At 37.7% G+C, this 23,586-nt stretch overlaps 1 protein-coding gene across 5 annotated transcripts in view; it reads left to right on the forward strand.

Moving 5' to 3' along the window:
• Positions 1 to 23,586, forward strand: part of RBFOX1 (RNA binding fox-1 homolog 1) — a 1,270,800-nt gene that overhangs the window by 625,255 nt on the left and 621,959 nt on the right. Inside the window, exon 1 of one of the 5 annotated variants that reach the window (XM_034065470.1) lies at positions 14,704 to 14,745. The exons of the other annotated variants lie outside the window; for them this stretch is intronic. Coding sequence (XP_033921361.1) covers positions 14,704 to 14,745 — 42 coding nt within the window. Of the gene's footprint in view, positions 1 to 14,703; positions 14,746 to 23,586 lie in introns of those variants that run through there. 5 annotated transcript variants of the gene reach the window in all.

A 23,586-nucleotide genomic window follows, 5' to 3' on the forward strand; every position in this document is an offset into this window, starting at 1 on the left:
ACTGCAAGTCAGAAAGTTGTGATGTCATAGGTATAACTGAAACATAGTAGGACAACTCACATGACTGGAGGATCACAGGGATGCCTATAGGCTGTTCCATGAAGCCAGGCAGGGCAGAAGAGGAGGAGTCATCACACTCTATGTTAAAGAGAATCTTGAATATACAGAAGTCAGCTACAGCAATTGCAGAAGCCCTAGTGAATGCCTCTGGGTGAAGATCAGAGGGGTCACGTCTAAGGGGGATCTTACAATAGGCATTTGCTACTTAGTCTACTGTATCTTTGTATTTAAATAGCAATAATTTAAGTTTCTGAGCTTTCTAATATGTAACAGATTTTATACTATTTGTAGGTATTTAAGTGGTGTTTCTGAAATGAATTTATTTAAACATCTGAGCTTCACACATACTAAAAAAATACCCTAACCAAACCCACAGTACATGGAAATGGAATGTATTTTCTGCAAAGTCTAACAGTTTATAATTAAGTGGCATATTTCTGAGAATTAAAATATCTTGTTAGGGAAGTTGTCACTTAAATCTCTTATTTTACTGAATTCAGAGCAGTTACATTATTATATTTAATACAAGACTAGTGTTAAATGCTACTTTAATAATTTAGGGTAATTATTTCCTTTGTACTACTGCACTATTTTTATAATTTCTTCAGGCAGTTATCACAGATTCTGTATGGATACAAAAAGATGAAAAAATAATCTTTGTCATTCAAAGTAAAAAGGTTTAAAATAAGGTCTATTTGCGGTTCAAGTGACAGTATCTTTTCAGAATGAGCAGATGTTTTTTGAACTGTGTGGTTTGCCTCGTTCTATGATGATGATGGCAAGAGGTGTAAAGTGCTGAATAAAAAAATCAAACTTTTCAGTCAGTTTAAATGACTGCAAGAAAATGAAAATGCATCACACCAGAGTTCTAATTTGTTAAGAAATGCAGCAAAATATTAAAGGACTTTAGGCTGTAAAAGGGGAGTATGCATGTTATTCACTGAAGTCACGATTTCAGAATGATTAGTCATTGATCAGATTCTCTTTTAACTGATGCCCAGAGAGCAGGTTAATGTGCATATTAGAGGATCATTTTTTTTTATAATTTTGAATTTTCATATTCGGTTAGTTTCTGTTTTGCACATATTAGGCTGTTCTGAGCACACAGTAGAGATTTCTGTCTTCTGAAGAAGTAACTCTGCAGTAACACAGCATGTAGCACTCCATCACAACCCATTGAAATATGTTCATGGAAACCATGTCCTTAGAAATATGTAAATTAAATAGACAAACAGGAGAATGAGTGCACCCTCAATAGGCAGGGAGGGCTGTGATTTGATGTGCTTACATGAAATTATGCTTGGGTACCATTCAGTTTTAATACCAATCTGTCATGAACTCTAAAGAGTTTTGTGCTGGTTGTAGCACTGTTTGCCATTAAGTACGAGGCTGAGTGGGTATCTTGTTGCAAATGAAAAATTATTTAATGTAACATTGCAGTTGAGTTGTTGTTGCTTGATAAATTTATGCAAGAATTCTTGCAGGCCATTTTAGAGTGGAATTCATCCTTTCAGCAGGAAACTGCTGAAAGAGATACAGGGTTACTTGCATTAGTTTGTGAACCATAAGATGTGAAAAAAGCTATCACGTTAACATTTTAACAAGGTAAAACCCACTAATTTGTTGGGAACCTTCTGCATGTTAATGCTCTTGTGGGAACCCAATCAGCATGGTGGGCATCTGTCCAGTGGGTGAGTCTCTTTGAAAGTGACCTGGTGGCAGCATCTTCAGCTGGATCAGGTGAGACTTCCTCCTGGATTTTTGTGTAGAGTTCTTATCCTGGCGGCTGGGGGAGAGGGAAGGACTGTGCATGGGCACGGCTCTGACACCTGCCTAAATCACAGTTATAAGGCAAACCTGAACTGCAGCCTCATCACAAAACTGTAACTTTAATTCAATGGATCTTGCCATTTATTCCCTACATTAAACGCTGTTTTTAAAGTTTAAGGTCCAAAACTGAGAAAAAAAGTGTAGTGTATACAGAGTGCTGCTGTAGAGAAAACCTTAAGGCATGCTAACTTAGGTATACAACATAAATTCTTTATAGATCTGTCTTTGTCAGAATGTTTTCCATTGTAGAGTATAGTGTTTGTGCGTTGTCAATGCCTGTGGTATCAATTTCTTGGAGTGTGAACTGGATTCTCAGGGAGCCTTTCTGTCATTGGCTTCAGCACCCTTTGGTAAGGTCACTCAGGATTGTTTGCTTTGTTTTAAAAGCCATGAAATACCATTTTACATGTCAGCTTCCTCATAAATGTAACAGTGTTCCATTCTTTTTTTTGCTCTGATCTTCTTAAAGTGGTAATTTTAGGAAAAAAGAATATGTAAATACAAGTTGAACTGATAGACCAGAGTGTTTTAAAGATGAGTTTCCTCTGCTCTTTTGTGCCATGATATTGGCTCATTAACATATTTCAAAGCACAGACATGAAAAAGTAATGTAGTGCTCACCTGCTACAAAATTCAAGATGATTTTTCTGTCTGACCAGTACCAGTATATGTTTAGAAGTGGTAAAGAGAACACAGTTAAAACAAATATATATATAGTTGTTTAATTACAAGTTTGTTTGATATAATTTTTGTTGCTTATTAAGTGAGTGTGGAAACTTGCTCATGCTTGTAAATCATTATTTGTCTGTTTTAGTGTAATAAAGAGCAGATTTCAGGGGGTTATGATCTAGTAAAGGGTTTTTGTGTTTATTCTTTTTTGTCTTTTGGCATTGACTGGTCATCACTTAACTCTGCTTCTGTAAAGATAGTAGGTCCTTTGAAAGCTGTGCATGCATTGGCCCTGACTTCTGATCTTTAGCCAAGTGATGTGGGTGATCCTTACTCAACAGTTATATGTGCCATGCAGTCTGGTCACAGAACAGATGTGGCTGGTGCAAGATGTGGCCATATAGCAGCTGCGCTCTTCTTCCTTAAAAGCTTGCCTGTGCATTTTGGCCTGTGTGGTACAGAACAGCTGATGGTGATCACTGTAAACATTTATTATAAACTGACTGGCAAGGACATAATCAAAAAAGTGATTAACTAGAAGACTGATCCACCATCTAGATTTTTAAACCAACTGACAAGACTGTACCTTTCATTAATATGAGAGAAATATAATATGAAGACTTAAGTGTCAAGGGCTCTAGCTGTTAAATTCTGTACTCACAGTAAATGTTAAAATGTGGTAGCTGGAAGACATGCAGACAAAAAATTCTCAGCAGTGATGATGAGATAAAACAAGAGTTTGCACTGAATTAATGTTTCAGTAAAATGCCTAAGTAACATATGCCTCAACCTGGCTAGAGTCCTAAAGTAGAAGTAAAGACTTTAATTACATGATTGATGGGCACTTCAGGCAGGAGCTCGGAATCCACAATGACTGCAAGGTCACAAATGCTGTCTGGTGAAGGGGAAAGGGAACTACAGTAGGAGTGAAACCACAGATGACAGAGAAGGTGTGTGCCCTGCAGAAGCAGGCAACAGCACACAGAAGCTCTGTTCTAACTGCTGTTATTACCTTGTAAGAAAATTGAAGAGCTTTGTGCTTGGCTGTCTCACAAAAAATTATGCAAAATACCCTGCTGCTTTGTGCAATGTTCAGGGACTATAAAGGTTGGAGTTTTTTTGCAAGTAAACCACACTGGGAAACCACAGAAAGAACTTGTTTTAAAAAGAGTAAAATCTGTACACTGTTGATTGGTGACTGTTGCTAATGCTAAACTTTCCAAGGCAGGTTATAATACTTAGAAATATTAATGCTATGCATTTTTGTTGGGGTAGCAACGGGATAGCTTATGTATTTGTAACTGCACATTTCTGTTCAGGTATCCCTGTCACATATATGAGGTTCTGGTCCTACACATGAAACCAGATGAGGAAATTAATATGGGACAAATCTTGGTCATATTCCCCTGAAGTGCATGTGAACTAGAATTTTATCTGTTTCTCTGTAGGAACTAGGTTCAGTTATTATCATCTTATTTATTTTTTTTTTAGCAGTGGTGGTGCAGCCTGTGCTCTCACATAGGAAGAGGGTTTTTTTTCTGTAAACTCTTTAGTTGATAGCAAGTTTATTTTAAATACTGCATTCTATTTCCAGTAACATATTGATAACAAAGCCTTTCTTTTTCTGCTGCTTAATTTTTAATACCTCAGTCTTTCTGTGGCTGTTAACTATGTAAGCCCTCTCTTAGATATTGCTTTCCCATTGACTTTTCTTCTATGACAGCTTTTGTGGCACTGCCTGATATGGAAATAAGAAAATATTATAATTTTCAAAATACTCTTTTTTTGCATCTTGTGGCAGGTCACTGAATATTTGCTGTTAGGAAAAAAATACATGTCTGAGGTGAATTTTCAGAATCTAGGTTAAATAATGATTACTTGTCCCAGTTTAAATTGTGTCCCAGATTTAACATTATATTATATAGTCAAATCGTATAAATTAATGGTGAGTCAGCTTCAAAGTTGATATTTAGTTTCCCCTGAGACTATACCCTATGAAATGATTTTGATCTACAATTTTGTGTATTTCTGCCTCTTGCTTTTAGAACTCTCTTTTGTTTCCAATGGCTATAGGAAAAATCCAAGTAGAAATGTTAGTTTGCTTAGGGAAGATGTAGTTTTTTTCTGAATAATTTTGAGTAATTTGAAATATTTTAATGTACATGACAATATAATATGTCTTATTAGGTAGTTTTGGGAGATTGGAAATTTTGCTTTCGAGGTCACCACTTCAAAAACACCTACATGCAGAAGTAACTTGTGTTTTCCGCAATTACCAACACCATTACTCTCAAATAAAGGCTGAGATAAAAATGACCTAGGAGCCAAGCTGCTTTCTCACCATTCAATGTAATTCATCTAAGTGGGGTGTGGGAGCATTGTCAGAGCAGTGTGTACCTATTCTACAACATCAATTTGCAGGACTCTCCTAAGCTTACATAAATAATGTATTGCCAAATGAAAGCACCCCTGCTCTGGAAAACATAACATCAATTTTTGTCATTTTCTGTATGTCAAGTGTAATGCATTTTGATAGGATAAGCTTAACAAATATTTTTATTTCAATGGGACAGCTTGATAGAAATTTCCCAGAAAGATGTTTACGGTTAAGGACATACAGTTACTCAGCATCACTGTGCACTTGAACCAGCTTGTAGTGTACTACATCACATTTAGATAGACTTAAAGCAATAATATTCTAAGTAACTGAGGATTCAGACAAAGGAAAGAAATAAGGTGGTGAAAGGGAGGTGTAAAGAAGCAGAGGAGACTGTAAAGTCTTCTTGTTTGTGCCCTGACCAAGCAGCAAGAGAAAGAGATCTAAAAGTTTCTGTGAACCTTAAAACCTGCTGAGAGTGGAGGTGTATTGAGCAGAGTAGAGTCACTACTTTTGGGTGCCAGGTGGTTCCCAAACAAGGAGAATGACAATACTCTCTTGTCATCCAGTCTTGCTTGCATAACAGTCACTTGATGCTCCGTGACCAGAGAGTCATTTAAATCAGCTTTATTTGTAGGACCTCCAATCAATGCAGTGTTTTGGAGAGAACGAATATGTTTGAAATAATGTGACTATAATAGAAAAATAGTTTGAGTACAGTGAATAAAAAAGTGGGTTTTCCAACACCTTTATTGTATATTTGTTGTAGTAAATAACATTTACATGGTCGTGTAGCTGATTACCTTGTTGTTAGGAAGAATTACTTCACTGAGAGATTAAATTTAATCCCAAATATAGTTCACATGCAAATTTACTATAAAGCTGATTCACAAGAACCTCAGTACATTTTCTGAGGAGAGGGATATGACTTGTAAAACAGGGATTTTTGTTCTCTTGGTTCTCACTGAAAGTACTAATTCAAATTCATTTTACCACAAACAGTCTAGTATGACTTAATCTGCACTGAAACACTAAGAATCATTCTGCAACATAGTCATTAAATAAAAGGCAAGATGGTAGAATCAAAGGAAGGCATTGAGATGACTGTGACCTACTTTGCTAAATCAGAGGAATGGACACAGAAAAACTGCTCTAAAATCCAACATTGCAGGAGCTAACCTTGAAAGTGCTGGAAATAACAGAGCTTTTGGGACCCTTAATACCAAGTTTGTGACATTAGTAGAGTAGAAATTAAAAAGCTATACATCACTATTAGAGCAAGCTTATACATCATTTAATTATGATATATTTAAGAAGTGGAATGGCTTCAGCAGTTTGCGTGTGAAAAGCAATTAACCCTGTGCACTGTTAAACTGATCTAAAAAACAACAATCCCTTCAATAAATTCTAACGCTCTGTGAAAAATACCTGGAGTATACTTGAGTAGAGGGATAATATGGGCTCAAGATGGGTTATGCTGGGACTTTGGTTTTATTTATATTTTTTCCATTGTTTTTGGAGAGGACCTTTTCAGATGCATTCACTAATAACCGATGCCTTCATTACAGCACCATTTTTCCCTTATATTGTTTTTCATAATCTGAAGAATATTGTCATTTAAGGCATGATTTATATGTATTTATTTTTTCCAAGCTACAGGTTGTAAGTTAATGTGGCTTCACTGGTAAGGGAACATGGGCAGTTAACACAAAGTGGAGCTTTTGTCTGGTGTCTGTAATCTCCTTCTAAAACTATTACAAATGTGTTGGGTTTTTTTGTTTGTTTTTAAGTTTCCACATGCTTAAGTTGCTCTTTTTATGTTGGTTGAAGGTGGAGGAAAGAGGAAATCAGAAGAAAGAAGAAAATACTGCTTTTTGCTTAATAAGTTACTCATTGCATCTACTTCTTTTGACTCTTATTTGTGGTAAAAACAGTGGCATTCTAAATACAAAATCAAAAAACCTGAACTAATGGCAGAATTGAGTCTCTCTGGTGAAGCTCTAAGGTGAAGGTGCCTTATTGCTTGTACTTTAAAGATGCATTTTCTTTGGAGAGTTTGTTAGATCAGTGGAGGAAGAAACACATCTCAGTTGTATCAGTCTTCCTCCCAGCCCAAAAGTTCTGTCATAAGTAATGAGCTGAGGAGGCTTTTGAATTTTTGAGGCACTCATAGACCCAGTGCACATGAATGATCCTGTCTAGTGTACTGGTTAGCAATAATTCCTATGAATAATGAACTTGTAGAGACTGCATACATGCCAGTTGTATGAGGGTGACTGAAATATTGCTGTTAAATCTTACAGCTCAGAATTGACAGCTGTTGTTTGTTTGACTGGATTGTCTTGATTCTCCAATGTATTTTATCATCTGGTGAGGGTAGGACAGGACCTTGACTGAATATGGCTGAAAGTTGTTTTAAGTTTTTCAGTTCACAAATGGGTGAATACCTTTCTTTTAGCATAGGTAGAAAGAAGTGATACTGTTGTTTGCAAGGAATACTTTTGGAATTTTTTCTGGCACAGTGAAGTTTTCATAGGTGACAGCAGTTAATAGCCATTGTTCTAATGGGTAGTCATTATGAGTGGGAATTAAGTTGTTCTTTGCAGTAAAATCATTCAAGAGAAAAGTGCAATTCTAAAGCTGTTGCTTGGAGTTATTTGCCTTTCCACTGATTCAGTTTCATTACACTCTTTCAGTAATTCTGAACTTAAAATGTCTTTAGTCACTTGTTTTCACTAATAGCAATTTCTGCTGCTGATGTTCACATTATATTGTTCTGGGGACATGATTCAAGTCTTCTGCAAGTTTATCAGAGTTTTCCACAAACTTCTTTTTTGTTTTGGTTTGTGTTTCTAATTTCTTCTAAGCCATCTTGTATATATATACATATATATATTAGCAAGATGCTATATCCTATTATAGCAGTTTCATTTGAGTCTTGTTTTTAGTACTCCACACTCTGTCTAAAGCCTGTGGAACACTGGTCAGCACTGGCATTTGGTTCACCTCGGTTACCAACTCTTACATCAGTTGTAACCTCTCTGCTTGTTTTCTGCCCTGAATCTGTTCTCCCTTTATTTATATTTCATCTGTGTGTTACTTTTTATCGTATATTTCAATTTAAAACTCTTTGCACCAAAATAATTGTTTTACCAGAAGGCTTTATGTGCTGTTTGCAGCACATTCACCATAGAGATTCTATAGAATCCATTCGATTCTTCATTTTCATTTTACCTTTTAGGCAGACACTAATAATCACAAATCAACTTGGGAAGAGCAGGAATAAACTCATGATGTATTTGATTCTGAATGGGTACCTGCAAAGTACATCTGTGGTTGATCACAGCTAGCCTATGGCCATCTTCCTGGATGCCGGGGAAGAAGAAAAAAAACCATGCAAATATTTAGTTATTATGCCATTTCTTTGTGGAAGTCAATGTTCAGGCCAGTTTTAGAGGCAATACTTCTCACAAGGCAAATGCCAACACAGTTTCCTTTGAAACACTCTTCCAGGGATGTGATCAGAATAGGGGACATGCCAACAGTTATCTCAGATGTTCTCAGGTCAAGAGTGCTAGCTAATGCATTTGGACTGTATTAGGACTGTAAAGAAATCTGTGATAATTGTGCCACCATGGCAATCTGTGTTAGGCTATATGTGTTTACCATGTTGATGTTTTTTTCACATACGCAAACCATAAGGAGAACAGTCTTTCTTAAGAGGAAAGTAGACATGATCTTTGTAGGGCTGCATGAATCAATATTCTGAAGAGGCTCTCAATGCTCCTGAGCTTGTGGGTGTTTGAAAATAAAACTCAGGGCACAGGACTAGCAAATGAATTGTGCTGTGAAATTCAAGAGGAGATAGTGTGAAAAACTAAGCTTAGTGTGGACATTTGATTGAAAGCTTAGTTTTTCTCATTGAAACATTTATGTTTGGTGGGATGAGTACTAGTTGCTTTCATCTGTATAGTGATTCAGTAATATTTCAGACCAAGAGGTTGAATAGTTGCATATTGAACTGTGTTAGGTCATGGATTTACTTATATCCACATGGCACTTATTTAAAAAGAATATTTAGGGTGAGCAGTTTTTTCAGCTACCAGAAGGAGAGTGAGAAGGTTATGATCCCAGGGGTGCTCAGCAAAAAAGCAGGACTCACAAGCTGCAACCCAGGGAATCCCAGGTGGGCTGGTGAGCTCAGGAGCAGCTCAGAGAGGCTGGAAACTCCCCTCAGAGATCAACAGGAGTTCACTGAACAAAATGTGAACCAACCTGCTTCAGCTTGGAAGTTAACCCTACGTTTGAGCCGGAAGGAGGACTAGAGACCTTGACACATTCCCTCCCAGATCAGTTGCTTTCTGATTCACACATTACCTCCATTGAGCAGTTGTATAATTAAAGGTGCTACAGCATTCCAGTATGGCTAATTGTGCAGGCTTGATCACATCTGACAAGAAGTGCTGTCCTTTACTTAATCCAATCCTGAAGGGATTTTCTTTTTCTGTTTTTTTAAGGTAACTTGTTTCTTAGGTTTTCCATTCCTTGTCAGCTCTTCTAGTGTATTTAAGGAAAATCAAATCTCTTCAGTCAATTTTAATTCCATAATATATTTATTGTAAGTACTGTAAAATTCAGTTGTCTTCAATAACAGTATTTATTTTGTTAGATCTTCAAGTAATTTGGCTTTTTTTGTTTGTTTTATGTAGAAAGTGGCTTTAGGAACCATTTGTTTCATTGTATTATGTAGAGAATGACCTTCAGTACTGACAGCACTTCATTGCAGTGTACTTTTTTGTGCACTGTTTAAATAATGAATTGTAAATCATTGTAAAAAAAAATTGTAAATTGTTAAATGGGATATGACTGCACAAGTTCCTGTATAAATTGGGAAAGTTCTCCCCATGTTCTACAAGAGCAGTCTTTACCAATTGTGGATGTTTTTCTGTTTAAAAAAATATTTCTAGATGTATTCCAAGCCTTTTACTTCCAGTACCATTAAGCTATACAAGCAAATAGTCCTTGTGTAGTGGTTGAAGAGTAGAAGAGTGCTTTATGAGTTAATTGTTTTTCTAAGTCACTGCTTTTAAAAGGTTTAAGGGAATAAAGTACATGAGAAATACTGGGCAGATCAGTTTTGTGTTTCAAATACATACAAAACAGCAAAAAAAAGGTACTGTGTTTTCTTTCTTTCTTGTGTTTATAACAGTACTTTTTATGGAAACCAGCCAGTATTAATAATAAATAGTGCTTCAGATATTTGGTAAGTTTGCAAAGCAGGTTTGTTTTTTTTTTCCCCCTTCAAAACTATCAGAACATGTTTTTTATTTAGGCTTGGCTAAAATTATCTTTCACATGCAGATGATTATGTAATATCTGCCAACATGATACCCTAAGACAGCATAGCAGATGGTCAAATGTGTTTCATGTGGCATTTGTTTAAATGCAACTGTATCTATTTTTTCTTGTAATTATTAACACCCTCTTTCTTCAAAGGACTCAATTTGCATTGAGTTAACCACTTCTAGACTATTTCTGCCATATTTTGCATTGTAAAAACAGTATTGCAACCTTTATTTTTTGCAGGAGAAATGTTTTGCTTTAACAGTCTCAGATTTACATATCAGCACATTGCAAATTTACAGTAAGAATAAAAACCAATTTATTCAATGCTGGCTAAACTGCTATATAAACAAAACAGGCCTGATTAATATGTGTATCTCTCTTCAAGTGTTAATTTTGAAGCAAAATGAAAATGCAGCACTGAGATTTACTAAACTGACACTGAGTATTGAATCAACAATCTGAAGTACATATGACAGATATAAACAAAGTTAATTAATGATGTGTTTGTTTGACTAAACCCCCAAAATGGAGATACAGGCAGGTTTACCTTCACATCAATGATATAATGCACCGATAAAACAAGATCTCCTCTGGGGGTTGGATAATTTCACTGTTTTACAATATGATTATTTCCATAGGGTTGTATTTTAAGTAATATAAGATAGTCACAACCCCCTGGACACCAAAGGTGTTAAGTTTCCATTTATCAGCAAAGGTTTTCCTTTGCTTCAGCATCTCAGCTTCTCTTTATTCTAAACTAGTGTACCATCTTTCACTCTTGACTGAACCTCTTCCGTTGTTTAAGCAGCTGATTTTTCTGCTTCTGTGCCCAAGAAGCAATCCACCTTCTCGGCCTTCCCACCTGGCTGCTTCTGGTTTTGCCCACATACCTTATGCAAGACCAGTCCCAATTTTCTTGTGTTTTGGCAATGTGGTCCTACGTGTAAAGTGGAATATTGTGCTGTTCTCCTTGCTCTATCAATTTTTGTTCAATATAATTTCTCTTGTATACTTTATTAGAATATTTTGGGCTTCAGGCTGCTTTTTCTGCTATGCCCTTCTGTAGGCATATTGGTAAAACATTAGATAATGTATGCTGTATTCAAACCTAATTTGTAACATTATAGTGAACATGACATGTAGATAAAACCCAAGCGTCTTGGATAGTGCAGTCAGTCATGGGGTGCTTAATGTGCATAGCACTTCTGGCTTTTAAGGTTTGTTTCTGAGAAGCAAATTGCGGTTTTGTCTTGGCTATCGTCGTTTGCAGTTTCTTATTTTTATTGGGCATAAAAGTGATAATATGGTACTGTTATTAGCTATAGAATAAAGCATTGTTAACACTCAGTTTTTATTTTAAATCCGAATACTGTATTGATTTTGCAATAGGAGACATGCAGGTCAGAAATGCAATAAACAATGAGTGATCAACAGCAACATATTGGTTCATGAGATGATAAAGAATTACAGTCAGAAAAGACTGTAGTTAAAAGTCAGATAAAAGTAGCCAGAAAAGTCAGATAAAGAGTTCCAGTCAGAAATGATAAAAGGAGAAAAATCAAAGACAGTAAAAACAGAAAGCAAAAATAAATAAAAGAATATTGAAAGGACATTCAGACACTGAGAGGATTTTCGTTGCATTCACCTTTTGTTGTGGGGTTTCCTGTGTATTTCAATACCAGCTTTTGAGAGCAAGAACAGGAGTACTTGGCTTGTATGTTAGGTTGCTTCCAACAGAAGTTTGCTTGTACCTCTAGTTAGTACTTGTAAGAAGATAGCAGTTACAGTTTAACATCCATTCTGTGTATGAAATGAACTAACCCTTTAACTGCTTATGCAAACTAATAGTCTGGTCATAAGTCTCATGTAGCAGCAAAGGGGGAGAAGTGTTTAAATTATCAAAGAGACATGAAGTGCAACCAGTCTGTCCATATAGAGAATGGGAATATTTCCAATTCATGAGTAAGCACAAAGTTTTGATTCCCAGGTCTCAATATAGATATTTGTGTGATTATATACGTTACTTTAAGAAGGTAAAGTAATACTGTCATAAGCTTTTTGTTATAGGCTGTATCTTCTCTTTCTTGTTTCATGCAAGAGTTAAGACTGTTCAGTTGTTCCAGGGGTCCAGGCTCTGGAGGCACACAAGAAAATGGATAGTTCGCATGGGTTTCCCAAGTGCTGAGGCAATTCTGTGCAGGATTTTACAAGCCCTTCTGGTACCGGGTTGCATTGTGGTTAGAACTGAGTGAGACAAGTCCTCCATACACCCATAACAAGCATACAGTAGTCCTCATAGAGTGGCTCTTTGCAAGAGGAGTTCATGAACTAGAACAGCACATACTTATATTAGTACCACAGAAGGTATTAAAGTAAGTGTATTCACTCTCATAGAAATACTTAGTGGGTTTTATCCCAGTGTAGGTTGTAGAAGTGGTAACTCTTAGGTGCAGGCCTACCCTTTCATGACACTCCAGTGACTTTGCAGAGATATCCACTGGCTCTCAGCAGAATGTTTTACCATAAACGTCTTTCAAAGGCTTCCCTGAGTATAGAGTACAATCAAATGTGTCACAAATATTTTTTTTTCTTTTATGTCTTAGTTCGCTGAGTTACTCTCCAGTCAATTTGCTTTTGTAGTTTTGCATCCTGTCTTGGAGTCACACATTTGTGGCATTGAAACATTTTTTTTATCAGATGAATTTATTTCAGGCCAAGAGATAAGTTTTAATTACAACTCAGGCAATGACTTGGTGTTCCTGTGTACTTGCCATCTGGCTTTTCAGATTAGAATTGTTTTTTTCAAAATGTGTTACAGTGCATAATTTGTGCAGCATGTTACACACTTATTTTAAACCCTTTATTTTAGAGGGCTTGGGCTTCCCAATAGTCTCTGTAATTTTGGGATTGTTTTTCATGACCATAACAGACTACACTTTTAAAGAACAAAAGGAGAGATTCAATAGGATGGGATGTCAGCAAATACTAACAGAACTATAATTTAAGGTAACAGGATTGGTCCAGTAGTAATTGGCATCGACCTGAGAATGAATTAAGATGTTGTGTAGCCAGTAGTAAACTGAAGAATGGGGGCAAACTGCATCACTCTTGGCAGGTGGTGGATGTCAGTTTGTGAATGTGGCTCCCCAGTGGCTCACAGTTGCTCTTATTTTTTTTCAAATCTGCACATTAAACTTCTACTTTTAGATAGCAGGTGTTTAAAGAGACTGCGTACTGTACTACAGGTGCTGGTCATAATTCAAGATATTAATGTAAACTACTTTTTATTTTTATTTAAGATTTTAGAAGTTATTTGTGACTACAGCTTTGAACCACTGTATCCTCCAGCATTAGGAATCAGTATGGTGGTAAACTGACGTGATGCAGTGGCTGGGATGGGGGGTAAAGGAAAGTTAACTTGTGCTCCTCAGGATGACACAAACAAGCATTCAGAACACTTTTTTCTTTCTTTTTTTTTTTTTTTTTCCCATGAACTGTCCTTGTTGGTGGTCATGGCTGACGGTAATAAAGGACTTGTGAGTCCTTCCGCTCACACCAGTCGTTGGCCAGGAACATTCTAGTGCTGCTGAACAGGAGAGGGTCACCTCCACACATGTGAAACATATTGCTTCTGATCTCTAGAAATGTCTTGAACTCTCACGGGGGTTATCGTGAAGCATGTGGAGTCAAAGTTCAACAATGGGTAAGGCATTAGGAGAGCGTGAAAAAAAGGCTAACTGAAATGTTTGAGTAGATTGCCAGACATCTCTTTTCCTCTGTAGTAGCAATGTGATCATATATTCCAAGAGAAAATAACGAGCTGTTTTTCAGTAACGGGCTCAGATATACCTCTTTCCTAACCATTGCTGCTCTTCCAGCTTTCCTGTACACAGCTCTCCCTGTTCTTCAGCCCATCTAAACTTTTTATTTGGAAGAACTGTAATAAATGTATGGATTGGGTCTTTCTGCTAACAGATACTCACAGTGTAACTCGAAGCTGTGCATTGATTTTTAAGGAACTGGTGCCATTTGTTGTGGACACACCCTTTTTAGCATTGTGAATCAATCAGAGCTGGCATAAGCCAGTTCTACCTTTAGGCAGTTCTCTATTTGTTGCCTCTTTTTTGTTGTTGTTGTTTGTTTTTTATTATTTATTTATGATTCTATTTGCTTTTTTAAATTGACGGCTAAAACATTCATGGTAATGTTGCAGACTGAGTCTTGGGAAAACCTGAGCTCTACTTTAATCTATTCAAGAACTCACGGAAGTTTCGTACTGCTCAATATTATATATTTCTCTGGGTTTATAGCTTTCCAATATCAGGACATTCAGAAACACTTTGGGAGCTCTGCTCAAAGTAAATACTTAAGGAAACCAGCAGTTTCTGTGTGACTCTGCAAAGCGTTATTCTGTTTGCCAGATGAGAGAGAACATACTGTGTTGTGTTTTGCTTCTTTACCTTGTCGTTCTTGTGTGCTTAAGGGCAGAGCACAGTTCAGAGTCTTGATTAATTGATACACTCTCTGTGGTTTATCTGTGATCATTTTGTTACTGCTTGTTGTAATAGTTGTTGATCTGAGTTCCTGTCCTGCTGGGTGCTCTGACTGTGCTTCAAGGCTTATTACTGACTGAAGTGAACTTTCCTCACTCCATGGAAGGCTTTTTCTGATTTCCCTTTTCCCTTTTTAATTTCCTTCTTCCCATTTCCTGACTTCCATTTTCTCCTTTTTTTTCCCCTTTTTCTTTTTTGCTTTCTAGCTTATGTTAGACCACAGTGTTGCAGATATCTTTTACACCCAAGTCGGTGTTTCAGCCCTTCTTAAGGATCCTGTATGCCAAAACCAGGTTCTGTACTCACACAAAAACCCACCCAAATTCTCTGATGTTGTTATGAGGACACATGTTTTCCTTCTGGGAGGAGGTGGAGGAACAGGGGGTGCTTTTAGAAGCAAGAGAGAGTCTCTTCCTTTTCTTATTTTTTTGTCTATACTGTCACTGCCAGCTTCTGGGCCTTTTTCACCTAGCTGCACTTGTTTTCTCTCTACCCTTTTCTGTTTCCCTGCAGAGTTTTTCCTGTCACAAAATGGAGTTAAATGGTTTAGTCCTTAAAGAAACAAGGACTGCACTGCCTTTTTTTTCTTTGTTCCCTTGCATTTTGCTTCTATTGCACCTTTCATACCATTTCTTCATCCTTAAGTGGTGTTTTATGTCAGATGAGGGACATTCATTTTTCTGAAAGCTCTCCTTAGTCATCAGAAAGTCCTAGACTCATTACTCTGTGGAAGGAAAGAGTAACAAGCTTGGATGAGAAAGAGCTGTTCACTGACAGAAACAAAACATAACTTCCAGTGTTACTGTCTTGTGTGTTTGTCTTGGAGTAAAAATAATGTATGCCCTCTATTGAACAAGTAACCTATTGATTACAGTGTAAGCAATGCACTCTCAAATCTCTACCGTGGCTTTTTCATTTAATGGATATAAATGTCTACAGCTTTTATCATGTTGGTTTTGAGAAATGTTAAGGGTTGCAGGCAGTGTAACAAAGAGCTGCTTAACAGTTTTAATACCTTCTGAGTTTAAAAGCCACTTTGTCAAATTTACAGTTGTCTAAGGATACTGATTAATTTGCATTTACATTATGTAATTTCAAGATAGAATGATCCATGTTTCATCTGTTTAAAAAAAAACTTTTGCAGTGGCTTTCTTCTGCTGTCTGAAGAGACATTACATAAAGAAATATACTACTGAATGCATTTGTCAGCTATAAAAAGGCTTCTCCTTTATTAGAGTAGCTCTTCCAAGCATTTCTGTTCCCTTTTCCTACTTTGTTTTATATAAATTCAGGAACATCAGGAATATCAATTCTGATGTATCACTAGGGAGAGTTCTTGAGAGACTAACACTGTTACTCTTGCACATTAGCAAAAGGACTAGGGCAGCTGCTCCCAAAATGTTCAATCATTCTTATTAAATAAGGTAACAAAAAGAAATTGCTCAGAACAGTTAAGAGTGGATATATCATCTAGTCTCTGCATTGTTCATTTTGACTTTATTTATCTGCTTTCTACTTTTTTCAGTTACTAAAGAGTCATACTTTTATGTCCTACATACATGTCTCTATACATATAAGTATTTTTATATATATAAAAAAATAGAAGGTCATTGCAGTATATTTCAGGTCATTCTGTTACCAAAGAGAAGGGAAAAAGGCTAAACCTCCACTGCAGATGATTATCTGTTGTTACAAATAAAAATGATTTAATTACTAAGGCTTTTACATTAACATTGAATAGACAGCCTTTCATCTAAAATACTAACTTCACATTCAGAACTGTGTCACAAATTTGCATTGCTTCTGCTGTTAGATCTAGTTGATGAACATACATCTAATCTTTTTTGAATAAGACCCTTTGCTTTCCCCCCAGATAGTGCTTTATTCTGGTCCAGTCTTCTTTTGTACCCTGGAGTTGTGGCAGTCTCCCTGTGTCCTCACTTACCTAATTGCTGCCTACCTGAGTTCTCCAAGGAAATCTCACTTTACCAGATCTTAGCATACTAGTATATCTGTTGAGGGTTGTGAGCAGCTTTGTTTTCCAGCTTCTTGACAATTGTCAAGAAGGTAAGTCAGTTTTATTGCATCCATGCACCTTCCTTGCTGTCGTGACTCTTTCCTCTGTTTCAGTTGCTAACAGATCCAAAACTTGGATTCACTTTATGAATATGCATAAAATTTGTGTTTTGCTGTGTCCAGCAGGACCATTCTTCACCCACGTTTAATATCCTCTAGAAGTTAAGAAGTCAGTGAGAGCTTATAGTTGTTCTACCCAACTGGCTTATCTTCACAGAGGCTGAAATGTCCTGCATCTATCTTTCTTCATTAAAGTGATGTTTATGGCTGCCTGAAGAGTTGTTCTTTACCTTCTGCCATTCTTGAACCTGACTGCTAGTCAAGGATTACTTCCACTCTTTCAATTAGTGAGTCCAGATAACCGCAGACTAAGAGTGTTCTTCAAGTTTGATGTTTCTGTGTTTTTTCATTATCTCTGCCTGGGTTATAAAGTTGTGCTTTATAATCTCATTTAGTTATCTGAATATTTTAAAATCATTTTAATGTCATTCTCACCAGCAGAGAAAAATAAGTCCAATTTTGATATAGATTAATTAGATTGTTTTTGGCTGCTTTCTGAACTCTAATGAAATGGAAGTTTAATTGGATTGATATGGTGCCAAAAGTAATATTCTCTTCTCGCAACTTGTTCTTATTTACAAAATAAGAAGTTTGAAGTTCCAGCAATTTGATTTTGTAATGTTGAAAGCTGATCGACTCAGTTATGCGCCAGAGTGTATGTAGAAAGAAGAGCTGCATTATTACAAGTTTTGTGTGTAAGTATAAAGCCAGAGGCCAAATATTCAGAAGAGATGCTTTATAAGATCAGGTTACTTTATTAACTCACAGATAGTATAAAGGGTTTTGATAAGGGTTATACTTGGAAATTCTAGTTAGCTCTTAAGATTTACAATAGGTTCATGCATGTGTACATGAGACCCCACATGTGACAGAAAAGGCAAATTGTGGGTTGGTATGTGTGTAAAGAGAAGGGTAAGGGCACATGATGCCTTAATTTAGGATGAATATACCCTGTATTGAATAACACACTATGTACTTCACCTCTCTATAAAAATTCATATACTGTTCCCATTAATGACATTGTCCATTGTCATTACTGTGCGCCTGGTGTTTACTCAGCTAGTACATTGAGGGTTTGGTGAGTGACAGTGCTTTGTTTCTGTATATTGTGCTAACCTTCTTTCTCACTGAATGAAGTCTAGAAGCCTCGGGTGTCAGTCTGGTGAAGAAGCATGCCTGAGCAGCAACATTTGTCTCCTTGACATTTAAAAAAGGCAGTTGTGATAGGGCTCTAGGTTCAGTTCTCACTTTTATCCTGCACTTAAACTGCTGATTAAGGTCATGCAGGACACCATGTCATCTTTGCACCACTTAATGTGACTTCTGTCTGATGCTGAAGGATTTGCTAAGATGTCTTTTAAGAATAATGTTCTGAGCAAAATAGACCTAAATGGATGCATTGGGTAAAATAAATTCACCTTCAGTCCTGTGAAAACGAATTGTAAATCTTCCCATGACCCTGTTCACTAAGGAGGTTTGTTTATAGCATTATATCAAACAAGGAGCAGCAGAGAATGCTATATAGATATTCATTAGTAATTTAAGATGGAGAATTGCATGGCTTGTGGGATTACAGAATATGGAATTTTGTACTTCCAGGTCATTACTTTGAATTAAAATACACTCCTGGTAGTAATAAAAATCTGTTACCAGATGACAGCTATTCAGTTGTATGTATGGAATGAATTGAGGTTTGCTACCAGCTGGTAACAGGCAGCTGCTTGTTACACAAAACCAGTGTGGCAGCTGACACTATTAGATACTTCTATTGACAGCCTTAATGGGGTGGTCAGCAGGTAAATATGTAATAGCAGAATCACCTTTTTGACCTTAGATCAGATTTTTCTAAGGTGTTCAGCAGTAGACTTTGTGCAGAGGAAAGTGTAGCAGATAATAGGTTTTCTTCCTTTGTTTAGTATTGTTGAACATTGCTTCAATGAACAGTAGGTAAAAGTTAAGGGCAATTTCCAAATTACTTGCTTGGTGTCATAAATGCCTTATTAGACTGTGTATTTTTTATTTTGTATGACACCAAACACCCTTTCAACAAGGGAAGCATCTGTAAGAAGGTGTATTTAATAAGTATTTTGGCAGAGGCTGGCATTAGTCTTTCTCACTTTTTCTCTGGGGCTTACCATTGTTCACACAACTGAATAAGAAAGCTAATTTATTCTGGATGTGTAGGTGTTATGGAACATAACTGCTTTTAAAGAAAAGATGTAGTGCATTTAAGATGTCTGATTTAAGGACAGTTGTCCTTTGGTGTTTGTAGAAGTGAATTCTGTGATAAGTCCCTGTGACTGCTGAGTGGCTCAGGAATTGGATAGTTCTGCAGGAGCTCCTACAAAGTAGCTTTTAACTCATGAAACTAAATCATGTCTCTTGTGCTCTCTCAGAGGTTTGTTTTGCTCACACTGTGAGGGAGTTTTATGTGAAGGTCTTGCTGTTGCACTAATAAATGCAATAGGAAAATCAATTGCCTGAGATACAGAGGCAATCCGTCTCCAAATAACTAGCATTACTGAGGTAGTGCAACTATTGTGGAAAAGAAAGATGTGGATTTTACCAAAGCACATACACACATCTGTATGTACATCTGCACACCCAGTGCTATAAACAAAGGATATGGAAGAGGAGCAGTCCACAGTGATGGCTGGAGGTCTCTGTATATGTACATTGCTGTGCTGAACTGCTAAACAAGGTCTGTCCTGCAGCAGCCCAGCAGACTCTTGACTTTCTTGTAAAGGTGGACACCAGCCATTTGCCTGTGGCTCACCACCAAACACGAAGAGAGTTGGTGTGACTTTCAAGCAAAACAGCTTGATCCTAGTGATTAGAAATAATTCTGATTACTGTTTATAGGATAGTGTGACTGTACAGGATATAACTATAGCTGGATGCATTATCAGTATAGGGTATTTGAAGATGCAGAAAAAAAAAGCCTATGTAAGCCCCCTGCAATTATTTAGGAATGTAAAAGGGCAGTTTTGGGTTTTGATTTGCTGTCATCATCTAATGTTCATCTTAAATTGAAGTCTATTACTTTTTTTTTTTGTCTCAGACCTTAACTACGCTTCAAAGAAGCCACTCTTTACTTTTGCCGTTGTTACAGGATAATCTACATTGCGTGTAGCTTTTTTAACAAATGTAATAATTTTTAAATAATTATGGAAATCGATTTACAAACACAATATAGGATATTAATTGCCTTGAAGCTACCAAGGTTAGTCACAAATTGCAGCATTCTGTGACTGTGTTATTTTTATTTGGAGTTTTTTGGTATTGTTATGAAAAGTTTTAAATAGAAATGTTGATAGATTTTTAGCATTGGAACTAATAGGAGCTAATAAAATAAGACTTGGCATGAAGTAGCAATCTTAATGCTGATGAACGTGGCAAACGTGCACTCCTTCCGCTTGGGGACAGTTGACACAGATGGCAGTACCGATTTTACCATGTGCTATATGTCTTATTAATTACCATACCAATTAATATAAATGCCAAAGCCTGCTTCTTTGTTCCACTTTTTTGGACAGTTTGTCTTGTGTACGTTTACCGTAAAGTATTAGACTTCTGTATGTATTTGGCTTTTTTTCCTTTTGTTCTCTCCTTTTCTCTCTATATCTTTCACACTTCACCCTCTGCCATCCCTTCCCCCGTATTGATACTGTCATAGATGGGTTTAAACTGTGATCAAGAGCAAGTGTACATGAACCAGGAAGTTAAACTTATTCAAAATAAATCTCTTATGTTTGTGGAGCAGGCTTCTCCCCAGTAAAACTAAATTTTTGAATCTGGATTTGTTCATGTGTCTTAATATTTTGGTAAAGAAGACCGAACCCTGTGCATTTCAGGGGTGGCTTAGCAGCCAAGCATAGAATAATTAAAGTGACAGTCTAGAAAAAAGTGTATGTTCAGATTCCGTAACAGCATTTATGTGACTGTAACAGAGGTGAACATATCTTCAAGTCTACTGAATTAAGTTTGTAAAGGTTTGGATGGACTGGGTATTGTATTCTGGTTCCTCTGGGGGAACTCCTGCAAAACCAGTAAAATCATGGTGTGGAAGAGAAAGTGAACATAACTAACTGAAATCCCAAACTGGTAAACTATAGAGGGATTCTAACTCGGATGTGAACTGATGTGAACCAGATAATGAAAGCTTTGAAATTAAGAATGAAACATTGCATAAAATAGTCTGCTAAAAGTGAGGATATTAAACAAACAAATGACATGAAACGAAAACACACTAATGGGAACAAAGACTCTGTTATTTGCTAGTTTTTCTAGGCTTGACAGAATTATAAGCAGCCAAAGAGTAGTACTAGGTAAAATGTTGGAGAACATGGAGATTGATTTATATTACATATGTGTATATTGATTTGTATATGTTATGGCTGCCCCATCCCTCGAAGTGTTCAAGGCCAGATTGGACAGGGCTTGGAACAACCTCGTCCAGTGGAAGGTGTCCCTGCCCATTGCAGAGAGTTGGAACTAGATGAGTTTTAAGGTCCCTTCCAACCCAAGCTATTCTGTGATTCTCTGATATGGTTTCTCTGTCTTGGGCTTGTCCTAAATAGCTGGTGCATTATTCTAGGAAGGTCGATTGAGTTATTGTTACCAGTCAACAGTGTTGTCTTGTATGCAGTAGAGTGAATTAGTGTCAGGTTTGCTGCCACAGGATAAATTAATTATAATCCAAATCCCCTGTCTGGTGGCAGAGAGTTTAAGAAAGGTAATGGTTGGAGACTTGAAATTTGAGTGAGCTGACTCTTGGGGGCTATTAAGGAGTCAGAAAAGCTGCAGAACTGTGACAATTAAATTTGTGTTTTTGTAAAAGATTTAATGTCCTAAAACTTTTGCAGGCCAAGTACATTGGAATTAAACTTGGCTAGGGATGTGAAAGATAACAGCAAGGGATTTTATAGTTACATTGCAAATAAAAGACTATGGACAGCATGGGCCCTCTCCGGAAGCTATCAGGAGAACTGGCTACCCTGGATTTGGAGAAGGCTGAGGTTCTTAATGACTTCTTTACCTCAGTCTTCACTGGCAAATGTTCTGACCACACCACCCAAGTCTTGGAAGGTAGACGCAGGGACTGTGAGAATGAAGAACTTAGGCCCACTGTAGGAGAGGATCTGGTTTGAGACCATCTTGAGAAACTGAGCATACACAAGTCCATGGGACCTGATGAAATCCATCCTTGGGTTCTGAAGGAGCTGGCGAATGAAGCTGCTCAGCCACTGGCCATCATATTTGAAAAATCATGGCAGTCAGGTGAAGTTCCTGATGACTGGAAAAAGGGAAATATAACCCCCATTTTCAAGAATGGGAAAATGGATGACCCAGAGAATTACAGACCAGTCAGTCTCACCGATGTGCCTGGCAAAATCTTGGAGCAGATTCTCCTCGAAGGCATGCCAGAGCCCATGAAGAACAACAAGGTGCTTGGTGACAGCCAGCATGGCTTCACTAAGGGGAAATCCTGCCTGACCCATTTGGTGTCCTTCTGTGAGGGGGCTGTGGAAACAATGGACGGGGGTGGAGCAGGCAATGTCATCTACCTGGACTGGTGCAAAGTGTTCAACACTGTCCCGCATGACATCCTTGTCTCTAAATTGGAGAGACATCAATTTGATGGATGGACCACTCAGTGGATAAAGAACTGGCTGGATGTGCGCATGCAAAGAGTTGTGGTCAATGGCTCAATGTCTGGCTGGAGACCAGTAACAAGTGGTGACCCGCAGGGATCAGTGTTGGGACTGCTCTTATTCAACATCTTTGTCACTGACATGGACAGTGGGATTGAGTGTGCCCTCAGCAAGTTTGCCAATGACACCAAGCTGTGTGGTTCTGTTGATATGCTGGAGGGAAGGAATGCCATCCAGAGGGATCTTGACACACTTGTGAGGTGGGCTGATGAAGTTTAACCATGACAAGTGCAAGGTCCTGCACCTGGGTCAGAGCAATCCCAGACACAGCTACAGGTTGGGCAGAGAAGAGACTCAGAATAGCCCTGCGGAGAAGGACTCTGGGGTGTTGGTCGATGAGAAAATGAACATGAGCCAGCTTTAGTGTGCGCCTGCAGCCCAGAAAGCCAAACATATCTTGGGCTGCATCGAAAGGAGCGTGACCAGCAGGTTGAAGGAGGTGATCCTGCCCCTCTACTCTGCTCTCGTGAGACCTCACTTGGAGTATTGTGTACAGTTCTGGTATCCTCAACATAAAAAGGACATGGAACTGTTGGAACAAGTCCAGTGGAGGGCCACGAGGATGATCAGGGGACTGGAGCACCTCCCATATGAAGACAGGCTGAGAAAGTTGGGGCTGTTGAGCCTGGAGAAGAGAAGGCTGCGTGGAGACCTCATAGCAGCCTTCCAGTAACTGAAGGGGGCCTACAGGGATGCTGGGGAGGGACTATTCATTAGGGACTGTAGTGATAGGACAAGGGGTAACGGGTTCAAACTTAAACAGGGGAAGTTTAGATTGGATATAAGGAAGAAGTTCTTTACTGTAAGGGTGGTGAGGCACTGAAATGGGTTGCCCAGGGAAGCTGTGAATGCTTCATCCCTGCTGGTGTTCAAGGCCAGGTTGGATGAAGCCTTGGGTGAC

The sequence above is a fragment of the Melopsittacus undulatus genome, chromosome 8, assembly GCF_012275295.1.
Source record: "Melopsittacus undulatus isolate bMelUnd1 chromosome 8, bMelUnd1.mat.Z, whole genome shotgun sequence".
Classification (NCBI taxonomy): domain Eukaryota; kingdom Metazoa; phylum Chordata; class Aves; order Psittaciformes; family Psittaculidae; genus Melopsittacus; species Melopsittacus undulatus.